Source organism: Microtus ochrogaster, chromosome 2, assembly GCF_000317375.1.
Source record: "Microtus ochrogaster isolate Prairie Vole_2 chromosome 2, MicOch1.0, whole genome shotgun sequence".
Lineage (NCBI taxonomy): Eukaryota > Metazoa > Chordata > Mammalia > Rodentia > Cricetidae > Microtus > Microtus ochrogaster.
The window spans coordinates 8,815,210-8,839,096 of NC_022010.1; the positions used below are offsets into that span (position 1 = coordinate 8,815,210).

At 46.6% G+C, this 23,887-nt stretch overlaps 1 protein-coding gene across 2 annotated transcripts in view; it reads left to right on the forward strand.

The window, feature by feature from the left end:
- Positions 1–23,608, forward strand: part of Med13l (mediator complex subunit 13 like) — a 243,548-nt gene extending 219,940 nt beyond the window's left edge. For both annotated transcript variants that reach the window (XM_005344347.2, XM_013349494.2), the window contains exons 18-31: positions 1,752–1,931; positions 2,369–2,592; positions 4,315–4,507; positions 5,302–5,719; positions 6,499–6,718; positions 8,072–8,260; positions 8,721–8,944; positions 9,082–9,224; positions 11,661–11,819; positions 12,948–13,124; positions 14,428–14,585; positions 16,824–16,985; positions 19,550–19,662; positions 20,907–23,608. In XM_005344347.2, coding sequence (XP_005344404.1) covers positions 1,752–1,931; positions 2,369–2,592; positions 4,315–4,507; positions 5,302–5,719; positions 6,499–6,718; positions 8,072–8,260; positions 8,721–8,944; positions 9,082–9,224; positions 11,661–11,819; positions 12,948–13,124; positions 14,428–14,585; positions 16,824–16,985; positions 19,550–19,662; positions 20,907–21,039 — 2,693 coding nt within the window. In that variant the 3' untranslated portion in view covers positions 21,040–23,608. The remainder of the gene's footprint in view (positions 1–1,751; positions 1,932–2,368; positions 2,593–4,314; positions 4,508–5,301; positions 5,720–6,498; positions 6,719–8,071; positions 8,261–8,720; positions 8,945–9,081; positions 9,225–11,660; positions 11,820–12,947; positions 13,125–14,427; positions 14,586–16,823; positions 16,986–19,549; positions 19,663–20,906) is intronic.
- Positions 23,609–23,887: the final 279 nt, after the last annotated feature.

Below are 23,887 nucleotides of genomic sequence, written 5' to 3' on the forward strand. Positions count from 1 at the left end.
CACTGAACTCTGAAACTCGTGTTCCAGAGGGACTGAAAGGAGGTGAGAAATCAGGGCCACAGTGAGGTAGAGGCTTTATCCAAAGAGCAAGAAAGATAATTGGTCATGGAAGATATTTTTTTTTAAACAAATTCTTTTTTTTTAATATTTATTTATTTATTATGTATACAATTTTCTGTCAGTGTGTATGCCTGAAGGCCAGAAGAGGGCGCCAGACCTCTTTACAGATGGTTGTGAGCCACCACCATGTGGTTGCTGGGAATCGAACTCGGGTCCTTTGGAAGAGCAGGCAATGCTCTTAACCACTGAGCCATCTCTCCAGCCCCTGGAAGATATTTTTTAAAAGATAACCAAAGTCTGTATTCTGACAGTAATGTCAGATAAGGATAAAAAAATATCAAGGACAGATCTGGGAAAACCAACAGAAACCAGTAGATTGGGGCTAGAGAGGTATCTTGGTGGTTAGCAGCTTATATTCAGACCTGGGAGGGAAAGGCAGGGAGATCTCTGTGAATTTTAGGCCAGTCTGTTCTACATAGCAAGTTCCAGGCTAGCCAGGGCTATATAGTGAGACCCTGCCTCAGAAAAGTGGGGAGAGGGAGAGCCTGTGCTCCCCAAGTAAAGGGCCTGAGTTGAGTTCTTAGCACCCACATAAAGGTACCCACAAATGCCTATAACTTTAGCTCCAGGGAATCTGATGCCTTCATCCACCCCCTCTGGGCACCTACCCTCTTTAGCTGGTACCCACATATAGACACACATGCATGCACATAATAAATCCTTTTTTCAATTAGATTTATATGTATGCACATTTTGCTTGCATGTTTATCTGTGCACCATGTCCATGCCTGGTGCTCACAGAGGTCAGAAGAGGATGCTGGATTCCCTGGAGCTGTAGTTACAGACAGCTGTGAGCCACCATGTCATTATTGGGACTTGAGTCCCAGTCCTCTGCAAGAACAAATGCTCTTAAGTTCTGAGCCATCTCTCCAGCCCAACTTTAAAATAGTTTAATAAAAGAAATAGTTACAGAAAAAAGAGAAAATAAACAATAACTTGCTTTAGGAAAGAATTAGGCACATTTCAGCCCTGTGTGGGGAGTAGTGGTATAGGACAAGCAGAGTGGGGCTAAGCATGGCAGGTGCTCATGAGGGTTCCTGGGGTTGGGTGCTGAAAGAGGGCCAGCCTGGGGAAAGCAGCCATGAATGCAGCTTTAAGGATTCCTTGTGAGTAGTCTGGGTGGAAGTGTCAAGACTTGGAGCTGAAGTCCAGAAGGCCAGGGTTGGCCTGTGGTGATGACTGGAACCAGGTACACAGGAGCCCTGAGCAGTGGGCAGAGTGTGTCTGGAGAGGCGTGGGGGCAGGAGCCAACCAGCACTCCAAAATGTGACTGGTGATCCCACAGTGATGAACTGTGGCCTCTGAGCACACCAGAGGGAGGGTGGGGATGGAGAATTAATGCACTGCCTTTGGATAACTCTTGTGAAAGATCTGGGAGACAGGTTTATGTGAAACAAGTGAGACTTCTCTTCTTACTTTTTTATACTGTTTTTCTGTTGAATCGTCTATGTAGTCTAGTCCACTTCCCTCATTATTCTTGTTAACAAGTTGCCAGTTATTTTCTTTATTTGGAAAGCCCTTTCTCTTGACTCCAAGGTTGTCGATCTCCCATAACAGAGACTCAGAATGTCATGTAGGAGGGAGAGTGCCACCCCTACATCCTTGTTCTTTGTTCTTCTCCCCTCCCACAGTGCTGGATACAAGCATGCTCTCATCCCAAGATGTGGTACGTATGCTGCTGTCCCTGCAACCCTTTCTACAGGATGCTATCCAGAAGAAGCGCACAGGCAGGACCTGGGAGAACATCCAGCATGTTCAGGGACCGCTCACCTGGCAGCAGTTCCATAAGATGGCAGGACGTGGGACCTATGGTGAGTCTTGACTTCTAATTCCCTTTTTCTTCTGTGCTCTGGTTGTTGCAAGACCTGGCCTCCCTGGTCATGAGGAGCCTCTTCCTCAGTCACACTTAGGTTCCCTAAAGGACTTCTGCCTCAGCCACAGTGTCTGCCCATCTGGGCTTATGTATTTGCTCTCCTCCTACTCTATGGCAAGGCCCCCGTGCTGTGCTGAACCTCACGGAAGCAGTGCTACCTGCAGAGTAAACCTGGCTTCCTGCCTTCTGCCTCTGCTCTCCTTGGACCTTTCTAAGATGCTCTGACTCTTGTGAGACTCTTCATTGGAGCCCATTTAGTGGGCTGATTGCAGGAGCACCTCAGCTCATGGAAAAGGCCCCCATGGCTCAGGTATACCATCAGAACATCAGGGACTGCCACCCTGCCTAGTATCCTAAATAGCAATGTCATTCCAGGTTCAGAAGAGTCTCCTGAGCCCCTGCCCATCCCCACTCTGCTGGTGGGCTACGACAAGGAATTCCTGACCATCTCACCCTTCTCCTTGCCCTTCTGGGAGAAGCTGCTCTTGGAGCCTTATGGGGGCCATCGTGATGTTGCTTATATTGTGGTGTGTCCAGAAAATGAGGCCTTGCTCGAAGGAGCCAAAACTTTCTTCAGGGACTTGAGTGCTGTATATGAGGTGAGCAAGTTAATGGTGGCGACCTCCTTGATGTGAGGCCTGCATCTGGCTGTAACTGAAGGAGTGAACCTGGAGGTAGATTTCAAAGAGTGCTTGTAAGTAGGGATGAAATGTAGAGTTGAACTGTTGTTTTTCTGTCTTTGTTTTGCTTTCTGGAAGAGCAGCATTTTCCCGAGGCTTTGTTTTTACTAGATTGAGAATGCCAGCCTCACCACACACCTAAAATCTCATCCAAGGGTTTCCATTTGCCAGCTCAGAGTCAGCAGGCATGTGTTGACTGGGGAGGGAGGGCTTTAAACACAGAAGGCATGCACACGCTTCGTGCTTATGTTTTAGCTCTGAGAATTCCTGAGAGTAGTACCAAAGCATTTACCTTGAAAATGTCTGAATTGAAGGATAATTTTAATGGCTCATGCTTCTGTTGAGTTTATTACTATATTTATCCTAATACTAATTTTTATATAGATTAAAAATATAGTAACCCTATTAATATGAAACTCAGGATCGTAGTTTTGCATCTTTAGTATATAAATTACTTTAGTCCTGAAATTTGACTCCTGGATCTTGGAATGGCAGGTACATGTATGTTTTCTGCTGAAGTGCAAACGCCTTGTACCTGTAGTCCCAGTATCTGTGTGTTGGCAGCATGAAATGAACCAGTATATCCTAAAGTGCTTAGAATGCTGGCAAGCACCTGTGAGCACAGGGGAAGTGTTTGTAAATAAGATACCCAGCTGACTTCAAATGTGATCTAGAACAGGATTTGCTGTCTTTAAGTGTCTCGGTGAACATGGACTAGTGGTGAACAGGAGATGCCAGCTTACAACGCATTTGGTATCTGTTAAGACACGGAAGAAATCCTTGGATATGTCACCTTTGACCCTTGCCTTGTCTGTGCGTGTAAAGCACTATAAAGTCAGAATTAAGCTATCACAGGTAGCTTGGATGACCCTCCAGCCGATTCCAAAGTTTGCAGCTCGCTGGGTCTGTTTATCTGTTTAGGTGTGCCACTGCTCCTCTTGGGGAGCTGCTCGTGAAGGGGACCCTGGGCAGGTTGGACTGCTCAGCTCCTAGTCTGCCTTCTGTTGCTGTGATAAAACACTAACCAAAAGCAACCCAGGGAGGAAAGGGGTTTATTTCAGCTTACAGGTTACAGTCCATCCTGGAGGGAAGTCAGGGCAGAAACCAAGAGGCAGGAAGCGAAGCAGATAGCAGTGAAGAATGGTGTTTGCTGGTTCACTTTCTCTGGCTTGCTCAGCTGCGGTTTTTATGCAACCTTCACAGTAAGCTTGGCTCTCACATATCTGTCATTAATCAAGAAAATGCCCCACAGGCCAATCTGATGGAGGTAGTTCCTCTATTGACATTCCCTCTTCCCAGACATGTCTAGGTTTGTGTCCAAACTAACCAGCGAGGTGAGCTTTCCTCACCTCAGCAGCTCTAAGGGATACATTCCAGCCAAGTAGAAAACTCCCTCCTCATAGTTGATTCTGTGAAATCCCTCCTCCATGAGTATCCTGGAGAGAGGCATCTCCACTCTGACTCTTAGACCGCCAGTATGCATGTGCAGCAGCAGCTCTGCCTAGTTAGAAGATCTCACCAGGGTCGGAAGGACAGAGCAGTGTCAGGGGACAAGATGTCTGCCAGGGAAGGCCTGCTGCTATTGCTGGTTTGCTGGCATGAATGGTGGCTGTTGTCAGAGACCGTCTTGTGTGCTTCCAGATGTGTCGGCTGGGGCAGCACAAGCCCATCTGCAAAGTGCTCCGCGACGGAATCATGCGCGTGGGGAAGACTGTGGCCCAGAAGCTGACGGAGGAGCTTGTGAGCGAGTGGTTTAATCAGCCTTGGAGCAGTGAGGAGAATGACAATCATTCCAGACTCAAACTTTATGCTCAAGTTTGCCGCCATCACCTAGGTAAATGGGCAAGTGTTTGGCACAGGAGAGTTGGTGAGATAAAGTAAGGCAGTTCTTTCCTTTCCCCACTCCTACAAGTCCAGCAATCCGTTTCTTGACTCTTGAAGTTTGATGTGTTCTGGGTAGGGTCTCTCTGCCCAGCTCTGGTTCACCTAGAACTTGCGATATAGACCTGCCTCTGCCTTCTGAGTGTTGGCATTAAAGCCTGGGCCACCATGCCTGGCTAAATCCTGATTTTTATGTGGTGTATATTCTTTCAAGTTGCCTACTGGGGGTTATATGTGTTTATAGCCATTTTGAAAACTGCTGCATTACTTGGTATTAGCTGCTTAGGCTTGAAGATAAATTCCAGAGCTTGTGAAATAGTATATCTATAAAGCACTGTGTGACTGTGGGGCACATATCTGTGGAGCACTGTGTGACTGTGGGGTGCATATCCGTGGAGCACTGTGTGACTGTGGGGCACATATCTGTGGAGCACTGTGTGACTGTGGGGTGCATATCCGTGGAGCACTGTGTGACTGTGGGGCACATATCTGTGGAGCACTGTGTGACTGTGGGGCACATATCTGTGGAGCACTGTGTGACTGTGGGGTGCATATCCGTGGGACACATGCACAGCTAAGAGGTCCAGTTCTAAGTGACATCAGAGACTTGTTATGAGTGATTTCTTTCCTGTCTCTTCCAATAAGCCAGGTTTAGCCATAAGCAAGCATGGAGTCTATATTCTAACATGATGGCAGTATTCAGGGTGACACTACTGAGGGTCACTAATCATTTTTGTCTTCTTCCAGCACCTTATTTAGCCACTCTACAGCTCGACAGTGGCCTGCTGATGCCACCTAAGCACCACAGTCCACCAGCAGAAGCACAGGGACAAGCCACGCCTGGGAATACTGGGTCTTTACCTTCAAATTCAGGCTCAGTAGCACCCCCAGCTGGCAGTGCATTCAACCCCACCTCCAACAGCTCTGCAAACCCTGCAGCAAGTAGTTCATCTGCCTCCTCTGGGCTTCCAGGCTCCTCGACTGCCTCTGCTCCAGGCATCCCTCAGATGAGCACTACCTCTTCTTCAGGATTCAGTGGTGGCATTGGAGGGCAGAACCCCAGTGCTGGGGGCAGCTCCACAGATCGACCTCCAGGGAATGTGGCTTGCGGAGACACTGAGCCTGGGCAGAGCTCTGCCCAGCTTTCACAGGATGGACAAGACAGGTGTGTTTGTTTCTCCCCAACCGAGACACCTCCCTCCACCTCCACCCCTCACACACATACTTCAAGAGCCTCAAAATCCAGTAGAGCGCTCCTTTCATTCTTGCTAATTAAAAGTGACACTGGTTGATCTATGGGTACATGAAGAACTGGGACTGTTTTTTTTTTTGGGGGGGGGGGTTTCAAGACAGGGTTTCTCTGTGTAGCTCTGGCTGTCCTGGAACTTGCTGTGTAAATCAGTCTGGCCTTGAACTCACGGAGATCCCCACCACTGCCTCCTGAGTGCTAGGATTAAAGGTGTGTGCCAGCACCGCTCAGCAAACTGGAACTTCTAATTAACACGCTTATTATTGAGTTCATTAGCTAGTATTGTTATAAAATTTTAGTGTGCAACATTAACACAGAAAACAAAGGAGTAGAAGAAGAAAGCTCCCATTTTAGAGTAGCTTGGACTCAGTATGCCTGCTCTGAAGTGCTCGGGACCAGACACGTTTGAAGAGTTCTGAGTTCGGGGATATGTGTATAGGCTCTAGTAGCTGCATCCCTCACCTGAAATCCATGCCCAGGCTCTAAAAGATTCTGGGCATCACAGCAGCTTTGTGTTTTTGTACTGCTGTTTCCCGTCTTGTCTTGAAGATGTTGGACCTGATGTGTAATCCCCACCCCCACTGTTGTATTGAATCTGAAATCACTGCCTGGGGAGTCAGTGTGCTCTGTAATTGATTTGTTTGATGGAGTTTGTCTTTGCTGTGAGAGCCTCACGCCTGACTCTCTCTCTCCAGTGTTACAGAGCGGGAGCGGATAGGAATCCCCACTGAGCCTGACTCTGCAGACAGCCACGCCTACCCTCCGGCTGTCGTGATTTACATGGTGGACCCCTTCACATACACCGCAGAGGAGGACTCCAGCTCCGGAAACTTCTGGCTGTTGAGCTTGATGCGCTGCTACACGGAGATGCTGGATCACTTACCCGAGCACATGAGAAGCTCGTTCATTCTCCAGGTTGCTGTCCACGACTTGTCCTCTATGCTGCTGTTTCTGTGAGACGGAATTCTCAGTCCTTTGAGTTCCAAGTTATGAGCCTAGGCAGAAACTGTGCTGCTCCTTCAGGGCTCCGTCTTTTGGGTTCAGTTATCATTTCCATCCTAGTGTGTTTCTGCCCTTGTCTCAGTCTCATCATTACAATGTCAGGGTTCTTTTCCCGGTTAACACACGAATACTTTTCCAGTGCCATTTGTCATAAGAAACACTTTTTTTTTTTTTTTTTTTTGCTTTTTCGAGACAGGGTTTCTCTGTGGTTTTGGAGCCTGTCCTGGAACTAGCTCTTGTAGACCAGGCTGGTCTCGAACTCACAGAGATCTGCCTGCCTCTGCCTCCCAAGTGCTGGGATTAAAGGCGTGCGCCACCACCGCCCAGCAAGAAACACTTTCTTGTCTTGAGACAGGTCTCACTGTGGCGCTGAGGCTAGTCTCCAGCTTCCAGTGCCCCAACCTCTCCAGTACTGAGACTGTGGGCCTGTACCGCATAGCTCAGCATATATTACATGTTTGGCCCTTCTCATATAGGTCAGCATTTCATGTGCACTCCCTTTTTCCAGTGGTGTAAGCGAAGCTAGTGAACATGCTGGTGCGTTGTTTAAAAGTGGATGCTCACATGTGGACAGTGATGAATGTCACTTTCCAGAAAGCTTGTTCTTGTTTCTCAGCAGTGAGTGAGCGTGCCTGTTTCCCTGTGCCTTGGCTAGCTTTGAAATGAAGTGATTTTTAAATTTTTTTGTACAGCTGAAATGCGTCATCATTTTATTGGAAGCTGTCTTTTTGGATGAAAGGATTTAAGTTAAAGTGAACAGAAGAGATTGCTGATAGTTTTTCATTGTCTCAAAGTCTGAGTTCCACATGATTAGATATACTGCCGCATACTATGTCAGATACTCTACAAATGGGGCATTCAAATGCAAGTTTGAAGTATGAGGGCCATGGGACAGGAGGTTGAGAATTTGTACCCACAGTGGGGTAGAACAGCTCTCAAGGAAACTGGCACATTGGTACTACCCTTCTCAAATGACTGGTGGACATTTTGAGGTACAGCTTTTTTTTTTTTTTTTTTTTTTTTTTCGAGACAGGGTTTCTCTGTGGTTTTGGAGCCTGTCCTGGAACTAGCTCTTGTAGACCAGGCTGGCCTCGAACTCACAGAGGAGGTACAGCTTTTATTTCATTGGGAGGAATTCATATTTGATATCTACATGGTATAGATTTAAGGGTCCCTCTCTCCTCTCTAGCCATAAATCCATGCCGTCTCATCTTCCAGCTGTCTGGTTTGTGGAGTTTTGAACTGACTATTGCTTGCATCTTGTAGATTGTGCCTTGCCAGTACATGCTGCAGACAATGAAGGATGAACATGTTTTCTATATTCAATACTTGAAATCCATGGCGTTTTCAGTGTACTGCCAGTGCAGGCGGCCTCTGCCTACACAGATCCACATTAAATCCCTCACGGGCTTTGGGCCTGCAGCCAGCATTGAAATGACGCTCAAGAACCCGGAGGTGAGTTTTGGAGGCAGAGCCATCTGCTGCTGCAGTATGAGCCAGAGCACCTCTCCCACCTCCCAGCCTAGAGCCATGGCTCTGCATCTTGCGAATCCTTCAAGTTTGCTGCCTGTGACTCCAGACCATCCTGGGGCTGTATCTGATGGATCTCACTGTGCTTGAGTTAATCTTTCCTATTGCCTGTTGACATTGGGCAAGCTTACTTTCTAATGCAGCAGTTTCTTTTAATCAAATGGCTTATAACATTTACTAGACAGGTGTTTTAAACCATAGTTCATGAACTTGATTAATACTTTTGCTGTCGGTGTCATCATTGCTAGATTCCTGGAGAGAGGATGGTGGGGGCCGCCTGTTGTCATTACTCCTTGTTTTCCTCCCTCATTGTTGCTCTGGGTTTTTATTGTAAATGCTGTCTTGGTAGGCCTTGTGCTGATACTGAATTTGATTCTTATTTCAGCGGCCCAGCCCAATCCAGCTTTATTCCCCTCCCTTTATACTGGCCCCAATCAAAGACAAGCAGACAGAGCCAGGAGAGACTTTTGGTGAGGCGACCCAGAAATACAATGTACTCTTTGTGGGCTATTGTCTGTCTCATGACCAGCGCTGGCTCTTGGCATCCTGCACTGACCTCCATGGGGAATTACTGGAGACCTGTGTTGTAAACATTGCTTTACCAAACAGGTGAGAAGCCTTGCTATTGGTGTTCACTCTGTTAGCTCTGTGGGGAGGGCATGGATGTGCGCTTTAGAAATGAACCGTGTGTCTTACTGAGTGACAACTGATTTGTGTAGGACCCTTCCTGTTTCTCTCTCTTTCAGGTCACGGAAGAGTAAAGTGTCTGCGCGTAAGATTGGGCTGCAGAAGTTATGGGAATGGTGCCTGGGGATTGTCCAGATGACATCTCTGCCCTGGAGAGTGGTCATCGGCCGCTTGGGGCGTCTTGGCCATGGGGAGCTTAAAGGTGAGCAGTCCCTGAAGCAGGTGCAGGGACAGAGGAGACTCACCTGATGATGGTAGCTGGGCGAAGCAGGGCCTTAAAGTTGCCCCAAAGACCAACTGTGATGACAAAAGGGAGAAACCAGGGATTTAAAAGTTTCTCTGTAGTCCCCATTACTTACGCAAATAATATTTGAAATGTAAAACAGGAAACATGTTTCATTAGTACAAAATGATAGTTTAATTTTAATAATATTGCATATTAATACAGTAAAAAGAATAAGACAATAGAGAGTGTAGGTCATAGGTAAGAATATCCTTTATGGCTGGGGAGATGGCTCAGTGTGTCAAAGGCTTGCTGTGTAAGTGTGAGGGCCCAGATTGGTTCTCCAGCATGTTCCTTACATGTGGGTGCAGCTTCTGACATTCCTAGGAGACACAGTGTCACCACAGACTTTCCAGTCCTCTGGCTCTTACAAGTTTTCCACCCCCTTCTTCCAATGTTCCCTGAGCCATAGATGCAGGAATTGTTTTTGCAGACTAAAACTTCACCAATATTACTGCCTCAACGTTAGCTGAGCAAGGACAATGGCAGTAGACATGCTGAGGTCATTGGGGACAGAGAACCACAATCAACCCAGGGATGGTGGAAGTGGAGAATAGTCTTCCCTAGGGAAGAGCACATCAATTGACTGTCCACTACCAAATGTTCAGCTCAGAAAACACACATATGAGTAATATTGTACAGGCAGAGCAGATTATATTTAGAATTATTATGTATATAATATACACAGATGCATGTAACAACAACTAAGAATAAAAAGAGCATGAATTTTAAAGAGAGCAAGGAGGCATATATGGAAGGGTTTAGTGGGAGGAGAGGGAAGAAGAAAATAATTATTATAATATCAAAAAATAGAGTTGATTGAAGAAGACATGCATCACAAAGTAGTCTGTGATTACCAGAGTAGAGTGGACAGTGTCCTGGCCAAGTGCCTGAGAGTACAATTTCTTTTTGCAAAGCAAGTGAGCATTTTGCAGCTCTTCAGTTTTGCCATTATGAACAACATAAGACAAATACCTACATGAATGGCTTTGTGTGGACAGAATTCTATTACAAAAACAGGTGGCAGCAGGATTTGCCCCTAGACTGTAGTGCATACCAGCCCCTGTGTTAGAGTCAGTCAGGTACCATGGAATCCCTGGAATTAAGCCACTGAGAGAGACAGAGCCCCTTAAGCTGCTGCTTGTAAGGCAGGTGTGCGGTCAGGGTTTCAGCCTCACAGATGTGTGCACAGACACCGCAATGTGTGCCGGTGGCTGGGGTGGGCAGAAGGGGGCGTGTCTTCAAGTCACATTTGATGTTGTGAATTGGGAAAAAAATGGGGCCCTTTTCATTTTTTAAGCAGCATCTCCTTAGAATGAGTCTGGTGTCAGTAGCCTGGAGCTTAATACACTAGGGGATTCCACCCTTCATTTCTGTCTGATTGCTTCTCTTCCTCCCTAGTCTGCCTCTTAGTCAGTCTTCTTTCTTAAAAGCTTTCAGTTATTCATAACCCTTGGGAAGGGGAGGGAATAATAGGAAAGAAGCAGGGGATGAACGTGTTGTCTGTTGCTTGGCACTTTAGAAAATGATTAAGACCCTCTCCGTGTATGATTGTGGGAAGGCGCATACTCTCCTTCCTCACCCCTTAACGGGGAGAGCCAGAGTGTGGCTGGAGGAACCATGATGGACAGAGGAAGCGCATAGTCACCTCCCTGCTGACCTGAGGCTCCTCCTTTGGGGACCATGGTCTGCGTGAGGTCACACAGCAGCTTCCAGGTAACCTTAGTGTCTGCTGTTTAGCTGCCAGCGCTTGTCAGAAAGAGCAGTCTTCCTGATGTGTCGTGGCGCCCAGGCCTGTTTGGAGCCTACCATTTTAAGGCATTTTCTTCATGTTCTCAGCCACTGTTCTCTCCCCCACTTCGCGTGAATTTCATTAGAAACATAAAGCATACTGCCCTGCACTCTCCCGGGAGGAAAAACTGTGACTGTAGAGATAGATGCCTGTGCTGGGCGCCGTGTGCTCAGAGGAGACACAGTGCTTCAATGTAGGGCAGCGGGCGGGTATCAGAGGGAAGTGCTGATGGGGTAGTGAAAGAATCAGACCCTGAGAAAAGAGTGACTAGCACTAGTCAAGAGAGACCTCAGCATCCAAAGAATTTTAGAACTTAAATCTGCCAGGGTCTGTTGTAAGCCCTCAAAGGGCGCTCTAGACAGGATGGCAGCCTCCAGAGAACAGGCCTTTGTTCCTGCATAACACAGTAAGGTAGAAGCCAGGTAAAAGAAGGGCACTAAACGGAAAACTCCACTCCCTTTAGGGCTGGGTCACAACAGTGACATTTCCAATCAGAACTGACCAATGTCTAAAACACCACCATATGAACTTCTAAAGGCTGTGTTTATAATCTCTGACTTCAGACTGGAGTATCCTCCTTGGAGAATGTTCACTACAGACAATCAGCAAACAGCTCAAGGATGTGTGCCGGATGTGTGGGATCTCCGCTGCAGACTCTCCTTCTATCCTTAGTGCCTGCCTGGTTGCCATGGAGCCCCAGGGGTCCTTTGTTGTGATGCCAGGTAAATGGTCTCTTGTTAGTTAAGATCGAGTAGGGATTTTATCAGTCTGGGCCTTTCAGACTTAAATCCACAGATAAATGTAATTCATAAGCATTGCGTCTCTGAGAGGAGTTTGGTTTTTGACCTAGAAAATGGGACCATCTAATGCCTGCCTAGGGAGGACTTAATTATTGTTGTTGACCACAGCTTGGGAGAGAGGTGAAACCTGGGTAGGAGTGACAAGGAAATCCACGGCTAGTGAGTGTCGTCTAACCCCAGTCTCTTGGATCCCTAGGGATTTCACCTCCAGAAAGCTTCTAGATCAGTGTGGTACCTCAAACAGGGGTTTAGTCTCTCTGCTCTTGTTGAGGGTGAGTAGTGGAGAAAAGACAAGAACATTTAGCACAGGGTCAGACATAAGCAAACTCTCAGTGTCAGCCAGGACATTGGCCACACAAGCTTCATAAATGTGGCTAACGGCTGTTTTCTGACCACCCCTAAGCACTTCTGCATGGTTAGGTCTGTCGTGTATTTCAGATAAGGTGTGTTTTTGATCCTGTGGGAAGTCAGGAGATTGACTGAGGACAGGCTTCAGTGCAGGACAATGGCTGACTGTGCTCCTTAGGCCTCAGGTCACCTTGGTAGCCATCACTAACCCCAGAAGTTTACATGCTTTTTAGATGATCCTGTCCTCATTTATAAAGTAGAGACGATTACTGCTACTTGAGGGTGGGTGTGCTGACCCAGTGAGGCACATGGATGGAGCTTAGCGCAGGCCAGTGTATGGTAGGCACTGCATAAAGTTAGTCAGAGCATTAGTTGATGTTATTAGAAAGGTGCTTTTATAAATTGAGAGACCACAGATGGAAACGATGCTGGGAGGTTAGTTTTAGGGTTTTAATTTACTTTTAGGTAAGTAATCTACAAAATATTTGGTGGACTCTGTCTGGGTTTATCTTCACATCTCCAGTGTGAGGTGAGGTCAGGCCATCGTCTCTGGTGTTCTCTGTCGGTTCTCTAAAGATCCTTAAGGAACTGGGGCAGCCTTTATCTTCTGAGCTTGAACACTGAGGCTTCTGTGTCAGGCGAGAGCCTCCTTCCGTGGCTGTTGGTCTGCAGAGCATACTGACACAGCTCTGGTCTTTAAAGATGCCGTCACAATGGGCTCCGTGTTTGGCCGAAGCACTGCGCTGAACATGCAGTCGTCTCAGCTGAACACACCTCAGGATGCTTCCTGCACCCATATCTTGGTGTTCCCAACATCGTCCACCATCCAAGTGGCTCCCGCCAACTACCCCAATGAAGATGGGTTTAGCCCCAACAATGGTGAGTGGAAGGTGCAGTAGCAGACAGAGTGAGTGTGGAGTGCTGGCTGCTGCGTGGTAGAAACCATGGAGAGGAGATGCAAAGTCTAAGAACCACCTGGGCGAACTGCTCTGCGGTATCATCTTGTTAGTGCCTTCGTGTATCTGCAAATCCTAAGTGAAAGATTGGTTTGGTTCCTGCTTTCAGACCACGGCAATGGAGCTGTGGCAACCCTGGCAGCACATCTGGCTTTGGGGAGCCGCTCGTGCTCTCCTTCCTACTTTCTGCGTCTGGGCCTCCACCCACAGTTGGCATTGCCTGTGTTCAATAGTCCTTCCTTAGTAATGCTCACAGGAAACTCCGTTTCTCAGCAACTCCGTTAGGTTGATAGTCAGAATTAGTCATCAAGACGTGAGAACATGGGTGATTAACTTAACCTGCTTTCTATCTGCTCTTGTCCCCCACCAGTCACTGTCCCTGCAGTGCCGAGCTCTTCTGATCTGATTGTGGAGGGCATGGCTGTGTGAAGATGCAGGCTTCCTAGCTCACCAAGGGATGCAGTTTACTGGAGAGTAGCTCCAAAGCTAATCATTCTTAATGGAATTCTATTTGAATATTTTTATAGGATTGAAAATAGTCATATTTTTTGTAAAATGCTCTTTCATGCATCTATTTGTGCTGTTTTTGAATTTTTAACATCTACCAATATTTATTCATGTTAAGTGGAGAGGGAAAGGATACCAAAATGTACCTGTGACAGCCTCATTGAAGTCCCAGTCCTATGGGAATGAAAGGGCTGGTGGCAAGATTCCATGGTATTCTGGGCATTTGGTGATGGTTTACCTTGACATTTTCCTGTCCAAATTTCCTGCAAGTGTACCCTCATTTTGCAGTGTGAGAGGTAAAGCATCCTCTAAAGAACACTGCTTTGATCTGCTTTGGAATGGTCTCATCCCATGTCATGGCAGGCTCCTACCTGTTTTGCTGAAGTCAGCCTTCCAGCCCTGTAGGTACTGATCATAGACCTAGCTAGAGTCTGCTTGCTGCTGAATGCCAGCATTGACTTTGCAACAACTGAGCTGCCTCTTAAGCTGTCTTTCATCTTTTTATTTGTCTTTGGAGCCGTAAGGAGTTGGGGGCTTTCTCCATGGTTGTGGTTTCTCCACTGTTTTTACTTGGCTAGGAAGTCACTGGCCAGAACAAAAAGACAGCTCATAGCAGGCAGCCGTTAGGTATCGCAGTAGCCTGAAGCGGTTGAAGAGGAGCAGAGCATGAGGTAGAGTATGGTTCCTTTTTAACTTTCCTGTGTTTTCTTCCCCTCTAGATGATATGTTTGTAGACCTTCCATTCCCAGATGATATGGATAATGACATTGGCATCTTAATGACTGGGAACCTCCATTCCTCTCCCAACTCATCCCCAGTTCCCTCACCAGGCTCTCCCTCTGGAATCGGTGTGGGCTCTCACTTCCAGCACAGTCGGGTAAGAACTGCCGGAAGGAGGTTGCCGAGAACAACCACAATCCCCAGGAAAGTTGCCCCACAACCCCCAGGAAGGTTGCCGTCACCATCAGCAGCCATGATTTGACTGCATGCACCTCTCTCCCCAGCACTCGAGGTCTCTGTGCCACAGCTTCCCAGCCCAATTTTGGAGAGCAGGAATTTGGAAAGCACCTTCCAGACATTCCTAGTGTGCCCCTTTATTAGAAAGTTAGTCCTCTGATGTCCAAGGCTCTCGGTGGCGCCCCTGCCTGCAGTTTTCCTTGGTTTTGGGCAACAAGGGAAGTTTATTTATTATATATACAATATTCTGTCTGCGTGTATACCTGTATGCCAGAAGAGGGCACCAGATCTCATTACAGATGGTTGCTGGGAATTGAACTCAGGACCTTTGGAAGAGCAGGCAATGCTCTTAACCACTGAGCCATCTCTCCAGCCCCGCGACAAGGGAAGTTGAAAGGCTGAGAAACCATAGGCACATGTTGTCCATGCCAACCTCCCCAAGAGGGGCTGTATGATTTTGGTTTTGAACAAGAAAAAATATTTTTCTTAGCATTTTGCATCTTCCCAGATAGTGGCTTTAATAAGAAGAGGTGGGCAGAGCTGCTGCTCAGCACGTGCCTGCGAGGAGCCTCCGTGGTTTGTGTCCACTTTGTTTCTCTTGCACCGTCCTGGTCTTGCTGGCAGCAGCCTGAAAGGAGACATCGAGAGCCACCACTGCATAGTTTACAGACGTCTCTAGATCACTGCTGCAAATTAGTGAAGAAGCCAGAGTTCAACATTAGCTCAGTCTTTAAATGCCCTGGACTAACAAGGGTTTAAAGTCAAAGGCTGCCCCATAGCTCATGTCAGCTTTGTCCCAGCCAGCAGGACAAAGGCCTCATGGTTGTGCTGTGCTTCTAATAATGGTTCTTGGGAGATTAGGTCACTGAGAATCTGTTGTCTGGTGTCTGCCCTGAGTAAGTGCAGCAGCCCTCTGTCCACTGACTCCTAGACAGGACCATGTTGCCAGCACTGCAGTCACTTACGGGTGCTCAGAGGAAGGCTTAGCACTTAGTTTAGTCGTGGAGCAACTGAAGGGACAGGACTGTGCAGTGCCCTCAGTGAGGATGAGATGGTAAATGTCTAGGTTTCCTTTAGACTGATGACCAGAGAGTGACAAGCAGCTTGTTTACTGGAGGTTATTTTGACAGAAACTGACACAGGAATAATGAATATTCCTGTGACTTGGTTCACTGTGATCTGCAGTGAGCCCTAGTCATGTGTTTGCTGCTGTAGTTCATCTTAGTTCATAAAGACTTATCTAATGGAGGTGCCTGTGTGCTCTTCCTTTCTCAGAGCCTGGATGTTGCGTGCAAACAGTTCTATCCCGAAACTAGTCAGGTGGCCTTTCTCAGTGCTGAGCTCCTCAGCCTGGTGACTCCAAGAAGCTCTTGAGCGTTTCCTTTTTCTAGACAGTTTATCTCGAGTTAAGTCATTAAGTAGGACTGTGTGTTCAAGGTGACAGCAAAGGCTATTGTTTATTGTACCTTGAAGTCTGATCCTCCTACCTTAATGTCCTTATCTCCTAAGAGTGTGGATTGCATGCACATATATGTGTGTACATATACTGCTATATCCCGACTTTGCTTTTTTTCTTGGGCCATAAAAATATTTTTATTTTTTATTCTGTCCAGAATCAGAGTTGATAGGATTTGATATAGTAAGTAATTAAAGATCATTTCTTTCTCTAAATAGAAGGCATCCAGAAACAACTGATCACTTACTATTACTTGTGCTAAAGGCACCTTTTAAATTCTGGATAGCCACTGACGGGCGGAAAGTGCTGCAGTAAGGCACTCCAAACTCTACACAGTGCCAGGAGCATTGCTACCCTGTGCATTCTGGTGCATGGCACTTAGTTCTCATCCCAGTGATGATGGAGAGCAGGTGTGCTCTAGGGATTCTGGCGAAAAAGCAGCTGAGGATGTTAGGTTCTCCTGTCTCAGCGTGCTGTAGCATAAAGTCCCAGCACCAGTGTACCCATCTTGTCAGGATGGTATGATCTTGTCAGTGCCTAAGATGGCTGCAGAGACTTGTGTATTTCCTGTCATATTTCTCAGCTGCCAGGGACTTGGTGGGAGATATGCAGGCAGGAGACCATCACTAGTGACCAGAGTCATGGGGAAAACCATGGTTACCTCCTGACGGTGCTTATTGTGATTTGGGCCTTGTTTTTCAGAGCCAGGGCGAGCGACTTCTGTCTCGGGAGGCCCCGGAGGAGCTCAAGCAGCAGCCACTGGCCCTTGGGTATTTTGTGTCAACTGCCAAAGCTGAAAACCTCCCGCAGTGGTTTTGGTCATCGTGTCCCCAGGCCCGGAACCAGTGCCCTCTCTTCCTAAAGGTTGGTTTGATGCTTTCTGAAGTTTAAGAAGAATCATGGGCTCATATTTTCTTTAGGTTGAACTAGAAATTTCCTGCTAGCTACCACAGTCTCTTTGTATTCCTTTCTCTCCTGTCACTTAATACTCTGAGGTGATACAGTTACTGGAGAGTGGGTTTAGGATACTCTGAGGAGATACAGTTACTGGAGAGTGGGTTTAGGAGAGGAACCCAAACCTGCTATTAAGAAGTGAGTCCAAGCCGGGCGGTGGTGGCGCACGCCTTTAATCCCAGCACTCGGGAGACAGAGGCAGGCGGATCTCTGTGAGTTCGAGGCCAGCCTGATCTACAAGAGCTAGTTCCAGGACAGGCTCCAAAGCTACAGAGAAACCCTGTCTCGAGAAACAAAAAAAAAAAAAAAAAGTGAGTCCACATTAACTTCAGGAGGTGATCAGGACCATCATAAGTGCAGAAGCAACACGTGGCTCAGCCTGGCACTCTCCCAGTCAGTCCTGGCGGCTGACCATGGCCTGCAGCACAGTCCTGCTTGACTGCACACTGGCAGCATCCTCCAGAAAGCAGAGTCGGGGTCAGTCGTGCCTTTCACTTCCGTGGTTGTTCTCCTTGCATGGCTTTTGGAACCTATTGATCCAGAGCTCAAGGCTTTTTAAAACAGGACCCCAAACTTGAAGAGCGTGAAAGAGCCTAGAGTGGAATCCATTCCTCACCCTGAAGGCTGGCAAGAGACACAGGTTTGAGAGTGTACCTTGGAGAGGACTCCTGGCAAAGGAGGGTCCTGAGTAATACCAGCCTTGATCTCCCCGTTTGGCACAGCACAGCCACCTCCAGCAGTCTCTGTGTTGGCAGAAGTGAAAAATGGCAAATGTAGTTGGTACATGCCCATGCCCAGCTAGGAAGGGAGCCGAGGTGGGAGGATTATGTGAGTTGTGAGTTGAAGCAAACTTGAATAGCACAGCAATACTGTCTCAGAATATGCAAACAGGATGGCTGTGTGAAAGATGAGGAAAAACTAAATGCCCATCAGTAAGGCTGACTGAACCAGCTGTGCAGCCTCACCACATAGTGCATCGTTGGGTATCCACCACTCAGCAGGACAAACTTTGTGTGCCTGTTCTGCAGCGTGGAGGTGATCCTGCAGTAGTAACCTGTGAGATGTTTGTATCTCCCAGAGACAAGGAAGGGGGGATCTAAACACTTGGGAGTAAAAGCAGCGTTTCTCAGGACTTCGTGTAATACCACAAGTCATGGAAATCTGTAATTTTTACATTTGTTCTTCTGTAAAACCTGGGAACAATAACAGCTTGGCTACAATAAACACCCACATTGCAGTGATTGTAGTTACTAATTTTTACTTATTGCTCAAAACATCTGAGCTCGTTGAAGAACTGACTGGTTCCAGACCCAAAGTGAGAAATATTCAGGATGTAGCTGATAACATTTTGTTGGCCATAAAAGCAAGGAATTTCCCCAGGACTGGACTGTTAGTTGGCATCCAAATCAGAGGTGGCAGACACAGTGTGACCCCAGAGGACACAGTGAATTGTCACTCTGTGCTAGGTGCATGGAAGGTGGTGTGGGAGCAGGGTGCTCACCTGAAGATGAAGCATGATAGGAATGGACCATCGCTTCACACAGTTTAGTCTGCGTTGCTGCCTTGGGACAGCCAACCATGCCTTTTGCTGCACTGCCACTCAAGTCTTCAGCGCTCAAGTGACGTAGATGTCTTCCTGCCTGCCCCACCCACCCTGGAGATACACCCATAATTGAGCCTCCGGATCAACAGGCGGTTTGTGAGGAATCTGAAAGGTAGAAAGTATTTAAAAGAACCACAGGACAGACCAGCCACATGGACTGCAGAGCCTTTGACACTCCTTACTCATTTCCAACACACACCAGGTTGGCCCGTGACTGGAGGAAGGAAGAGGAAGTTTCAAGATTACCAGGGGAGATTGTCTGTAACCTATCAGTTGATACAAAGGAATTTTTTATTGTGTATGATACATATTACCGTTTTTAAAAGTTCTTATCTGTAAGCTTTACCTCCTAAATTTACAAGGGAAATAATACAACAATTGGTTTTGCTTTTTAAAATATTCCAAAGGGGAAAATACTCAAAACTGAGTGACTGGTAGTGGCCCTTGTTCAGCTTTGGTGGCAGGGCACACAGCTTTGCATAGGAACAACTGTTCTGTGTGATGGGCTGTTATGTTACAGATGGACTGGTGAGGGGACTCACTAAGTCATGAGTTCAGTTCCGGGACCCGTGTGATGGAAGAGGGGGGCTGATTCCAGCAAGTTGTCTCCTGACCCTTGTGTGTGCTGTGATGTGCACATGTGTGCACACACAAAATAAGTATTTCTTTTAAAGAAGCAAACAAAGTTAGTTAAACCAGGAAGAGAGGCCCCTGAATCTGGCCTTGATCTTAACTCTAGGATGTGGTGCTACATCACAGGAGGTTACTGAGCAGTTGGAGCACTTGGGCACATAGCAGTCTGACTCCGGGGTCTCGGTGATTCCTGTCTGTTGTTCTGTACCTGGGCATGAATGCTCTCTCTCCCCCACAGGCTTCACTCCATCACCACATCTCCGTAGCACAGACAGATGAGCTCCTTCCTGCCAGGAACTCCCAGCGGGCTCCACACCCTCTGGACTCCAAGACCACATCTGATGTTTTAAGGTGATGCTCCTTCCTCCTTGCTTCCCTCAGTGTACTAGTACAGGCGATGCTCACAGGGACACGGCTGCTTGGGACAGGCAGTGTTTGTACTTCATTCACTACACAGTCAAGTGCATGGGACATGTCCCTTCCTGTTCCAAAAAGGCGATGAAAGTGTCAGGGCTGGGTGCAGGGACAGTTGGAAGACAGTGTCTGGAACTGTTTTACCTGAAAACACTTTTTAACCTTCCCTGCTATAGATAGATACATGTGTCTGACTAGAACATAAATTCTGTGTTGCAAAATGCATCCCAGAAGCATGGGTTCTCTTTTGCTGATTTTAGCACCACATAAAATTTTACGCTGTGAGTCTGGTATAACGGTGCATGCCTGTTATCCCAGAACTTGGAAGGAAAAGGCAAAAGAAGCAGGAGGTCAAATCCTCAGCTACTTACTGACTTCAAAACCAGAGTCTAGCCTGGGCTACAGGAGACCCTGTGGCTTTGTGCACGTGGGTGTACATGCTCAAGGTCAGCCATTGTCATCAGTCCCTCTCCACCTTACTCTGGGACAGGGTCTCGCCTAGCCTGGAGCTCATCCCACCCACACTGTTGACTATAGGTGTGCACTCTGTGCCCTGCTTTACACAGTTCCTGGGCAGAAATTCAAGTTCTCATATCATTAACTGTGCCACCTTCCCAGATTCAAGACCAGATCTTAAAACAAGCAAAAGCTGTCAGGTGCCTTGAGAAGACGCAAGAGCTCTTCCTCGTGCTCTCTCACAGGCAGAAGCCTCATCAGTAAGATCTTGGTTTCCAGGCTCTCTGGAACACAGAACAAGGGGCCTTGTAGTGGGTGAAGTGTATGCTGTATGCCCAGAAGCCCAGTGTTCAGGTGGCTAGCTAAGACTGTGAGCCGAGTTTCAGGTCATGTACTAAATATCTAGAATAGTTGGGTAGACCCTGTCCGCCACACTTTTTTTTCAAGTGACCACAACAGATTAACATTGAGAAACTGGTTAAAGCCAAATGTTGGTGAAATATTTGGTACATTTTTCAGTTCAGTATTGCCAATGTATTATTTTGGCATTTAGCCAACATGAAGCAGTCTCCGTTCAGACTTGCCTCATCTTAATGTTTAGTGACCCTGGTGGCCCCCATAGTTAGACAGTGCAGTGTGAAGGAGTGCAAGGTGGGCTGCACTGGCCTCCAGGCTCACCCCAAACCTAGTGGTCCAGAAGCTGATCTGTGTGTTCTCCCTGGCAGGTTTGTTCTGGAGCAGTACAATGCCCTATCCTGGCTCACGTGCAATCCGGCCACCCAGGACCGCACTTCCTGCCTTCCCATCCACTTTGTGGTGCTCACGCAGTTGTACAACGCCATCATGAACATGCTCTAACCAGGAAGCGGGTCCCTCTGCCTCAGCTCTCCTGCAGCCTTGGCCAAGGAGCCAGCTCCAGTCTACAGATGCCCGGCCTTTTCCAGAGCACTCCCTACAGCCCTGCACTGTGACGCCTTCTGAGCAGGCACTTGCTCTTTCTGCAGTGTTCGTGCCACAGTGACTCCTTGACGTGTTTCATGAGGACCTGGAAATTTCCTTAAGAAGTGACTTGAGCCAATGTGTGATGTGTGCAGCCCGCCGTCACCAGGAAGAGGGAAACAGAAGAGACACTGTCCTTTTGCACAAGCGTCTGCGGTCAGCCTGTCAGTGTCAGGCTGTCCAGCCCTCTGGATGCAATCCTCTAGCCAATGGTGGGTGCCTGTGGGGCACCTGGACTCCATAACCTGGGACGTGTCACAACTACGAACCAGCTCCATCCAGTACAGGTTTAGTACTGGGGTCTCCGCCTCCCCAGCCTGTCAGGAGGGCTTTGGTTGTCCACACACCCTTGTAGACACAGGAGGTCTGGAGACAGCTGCATTTTGTTTATTTATTTTTAATTTTGTTGTAAGGTTTTTGCAACTTTGTTTTTTCTAATCTTGAGGACCAGGTATAGTAGCTGAAACCCACTGAGACCCACCATAGGATTCTCTGACCACATACCTCTGTCCTAGAAGCCAGAAAAGGAGTGAGAACTGGGGAGATCATGCCGGAAAAGCAATGCAGTCATAACCACCCAGCAGTAGATTCTGGTAAGAACCACCAGGGTTCCAAGTGTTGTGCTGTTGGATTACACTTGTCTACGAAGGCAGTCAGGCTCAGCCCCGCACTGGAGGCGGCAAGGACCATAATCACTTCTCTATACAGTCACATGGAAATAAATATCTTTTCTAGAGAATCTTATAGAACCCAGGTCTCTCCTTTCATTAGATCAAAAGGGACTTTTGTACATATCACAAAAACCAGTTACAAACATGGTGAATTTTCTTCTGGACCATAGGAATATCATTTCAAAGAAACAAATAGTTCAACTCAACCGTTAAATCAGTACTTGAAGCTGAGCCTCTGTGTGGGACTTTTAAAAAAACAATGTCTTTTTAAAGCATTAACAGCTGATTAAAGTATTTTTGACTCCCCCTCCCAGACCTTAGGGTTGACTTTGAAGCCCTGTTTCTAGCCCTTATGTCATATGTTTCTGTCTGTGGGTGGTGATGTGGACTGGCTTCCCAGAGCTGCCTGATGGGCAGTGAGCCTGACTTCCATGGGAGAGTCCTGCAAACTAAGTTCTTCCAAGAGACTTTCATGTCCTGGTTATTAACAAAGAAAAAAAGGAAAATGTAATAATTGATATGATTTTGTAAAAGTATTTTTCTTGAGATAATCTAACGTTTAAAACATTATATTACATAACAGATGGTGGGGATGTGAAAGCAGAGAAATAACTTGTAAATGGGTGATTGTTCTCTGTCCCACCAGCTGGGGGAGGGGGGGACTTTCCAATGTATAGCTTAAAAAATCTGATATATCAAACCATTTGTATCTAACGTGTACAGTGTAAAATTGACTTAAATATTGCAGTGCTATTTTTTCTTATCAGAGAGGAAACCCTCAAGGCCTTTTGAGAACGTGAGATGATGGGGATGTAAACTTGTATAAAGTCACCCTGGCGAAGATGGGCTGTAAAGTAGATGTTTGTAGTCTTTTACCACTTGGGGTTGCTTTTTCTCAGAATTCATCAGAACTTTGAACCTCTCTCTTTCTCTCTCTTTTTTTTAAATGGACTGTTTTTACTGCAGGGGCTTTTCTTCCCTAGAAACCCAACTCTACACAGAAAAAGAAAAAAATGAAAAAAAAAAACCACACAAAAAAAAACCCCAGAAAAACACTATAAAAAGTTTTAAAAGAAGGCAGCAAAGGGTAGTTTTCATCTGGTGTCTTTTATTTAAGTTTTTAAGTTAAGAAAGGCTGGTGACATATTTATACGTTTTTTTGTGCAAAAATAAATGAATGGCAATAGATTAAAAAAAAATCTTATTATGTACTTCTGTGTGAAAAAGTCTGTATAATATTTCCCTTAAATATGCATTATTTTACTTGTGAGTTTTTTACAGAAGTAATCTGAAATGTACAAGCCCTGGATTTGCTACAGAGTGAGAAGTTATTTTATTTTTTTTTAATTTTTAATTTTGAAAGTTCTGCAGAAACCAGAACTCCTACCATGGTTTGAAATGGGGAGGTGGGAGGGGAGCAGGGAGGGCTTGTCCAGCATGCCTGTATGTATATTTCAGAGCCTTTTTTAAATGTAAAAGCTGTACATTTCTGGGAAGTTCTGATTTTTTTGTTTCCTTTTTCCTTCAAGCATTTTTGCAGTGAGCTTCTTTTATATATAGCAGACAATTGGAAAAAATACAAAAAATATGTGTTGTTCATTTAAGAACTACAGCACAGCGCTGGTTCAATACACTAAAGACTTTGATAAAAAGAAACAATGATAAAGGCCTCCATTTTAAATGTCATTCATATATACCTTGTGGATGAGAGCTATATACTTTTACACACTTTTTTAGAGGAATAAATTATTGAATTACTGAAACTTTGAGCGTCTTTTTTCCCTCCCACCCTCTCTCTGTACTGAGTTCACACTGCTCATGTGTATGTAGTGTCCATGTCACAGAAGGAGCAGTGCTGGCCTGTAAGGTGTGTGTACTACCCCAGTGGCTGTTCCTAAGCCCTGTTATGTCATCATCCACCACAGGGGCCAGCACAGGTACCCTAGTGTTTAGGTCCTTGCCTGTCTTGAGCAGGTCATATCTGATGTTTTGCCCTGGGACATGTGTGAACAGCCCCTAGGACGAGTTACATGTCT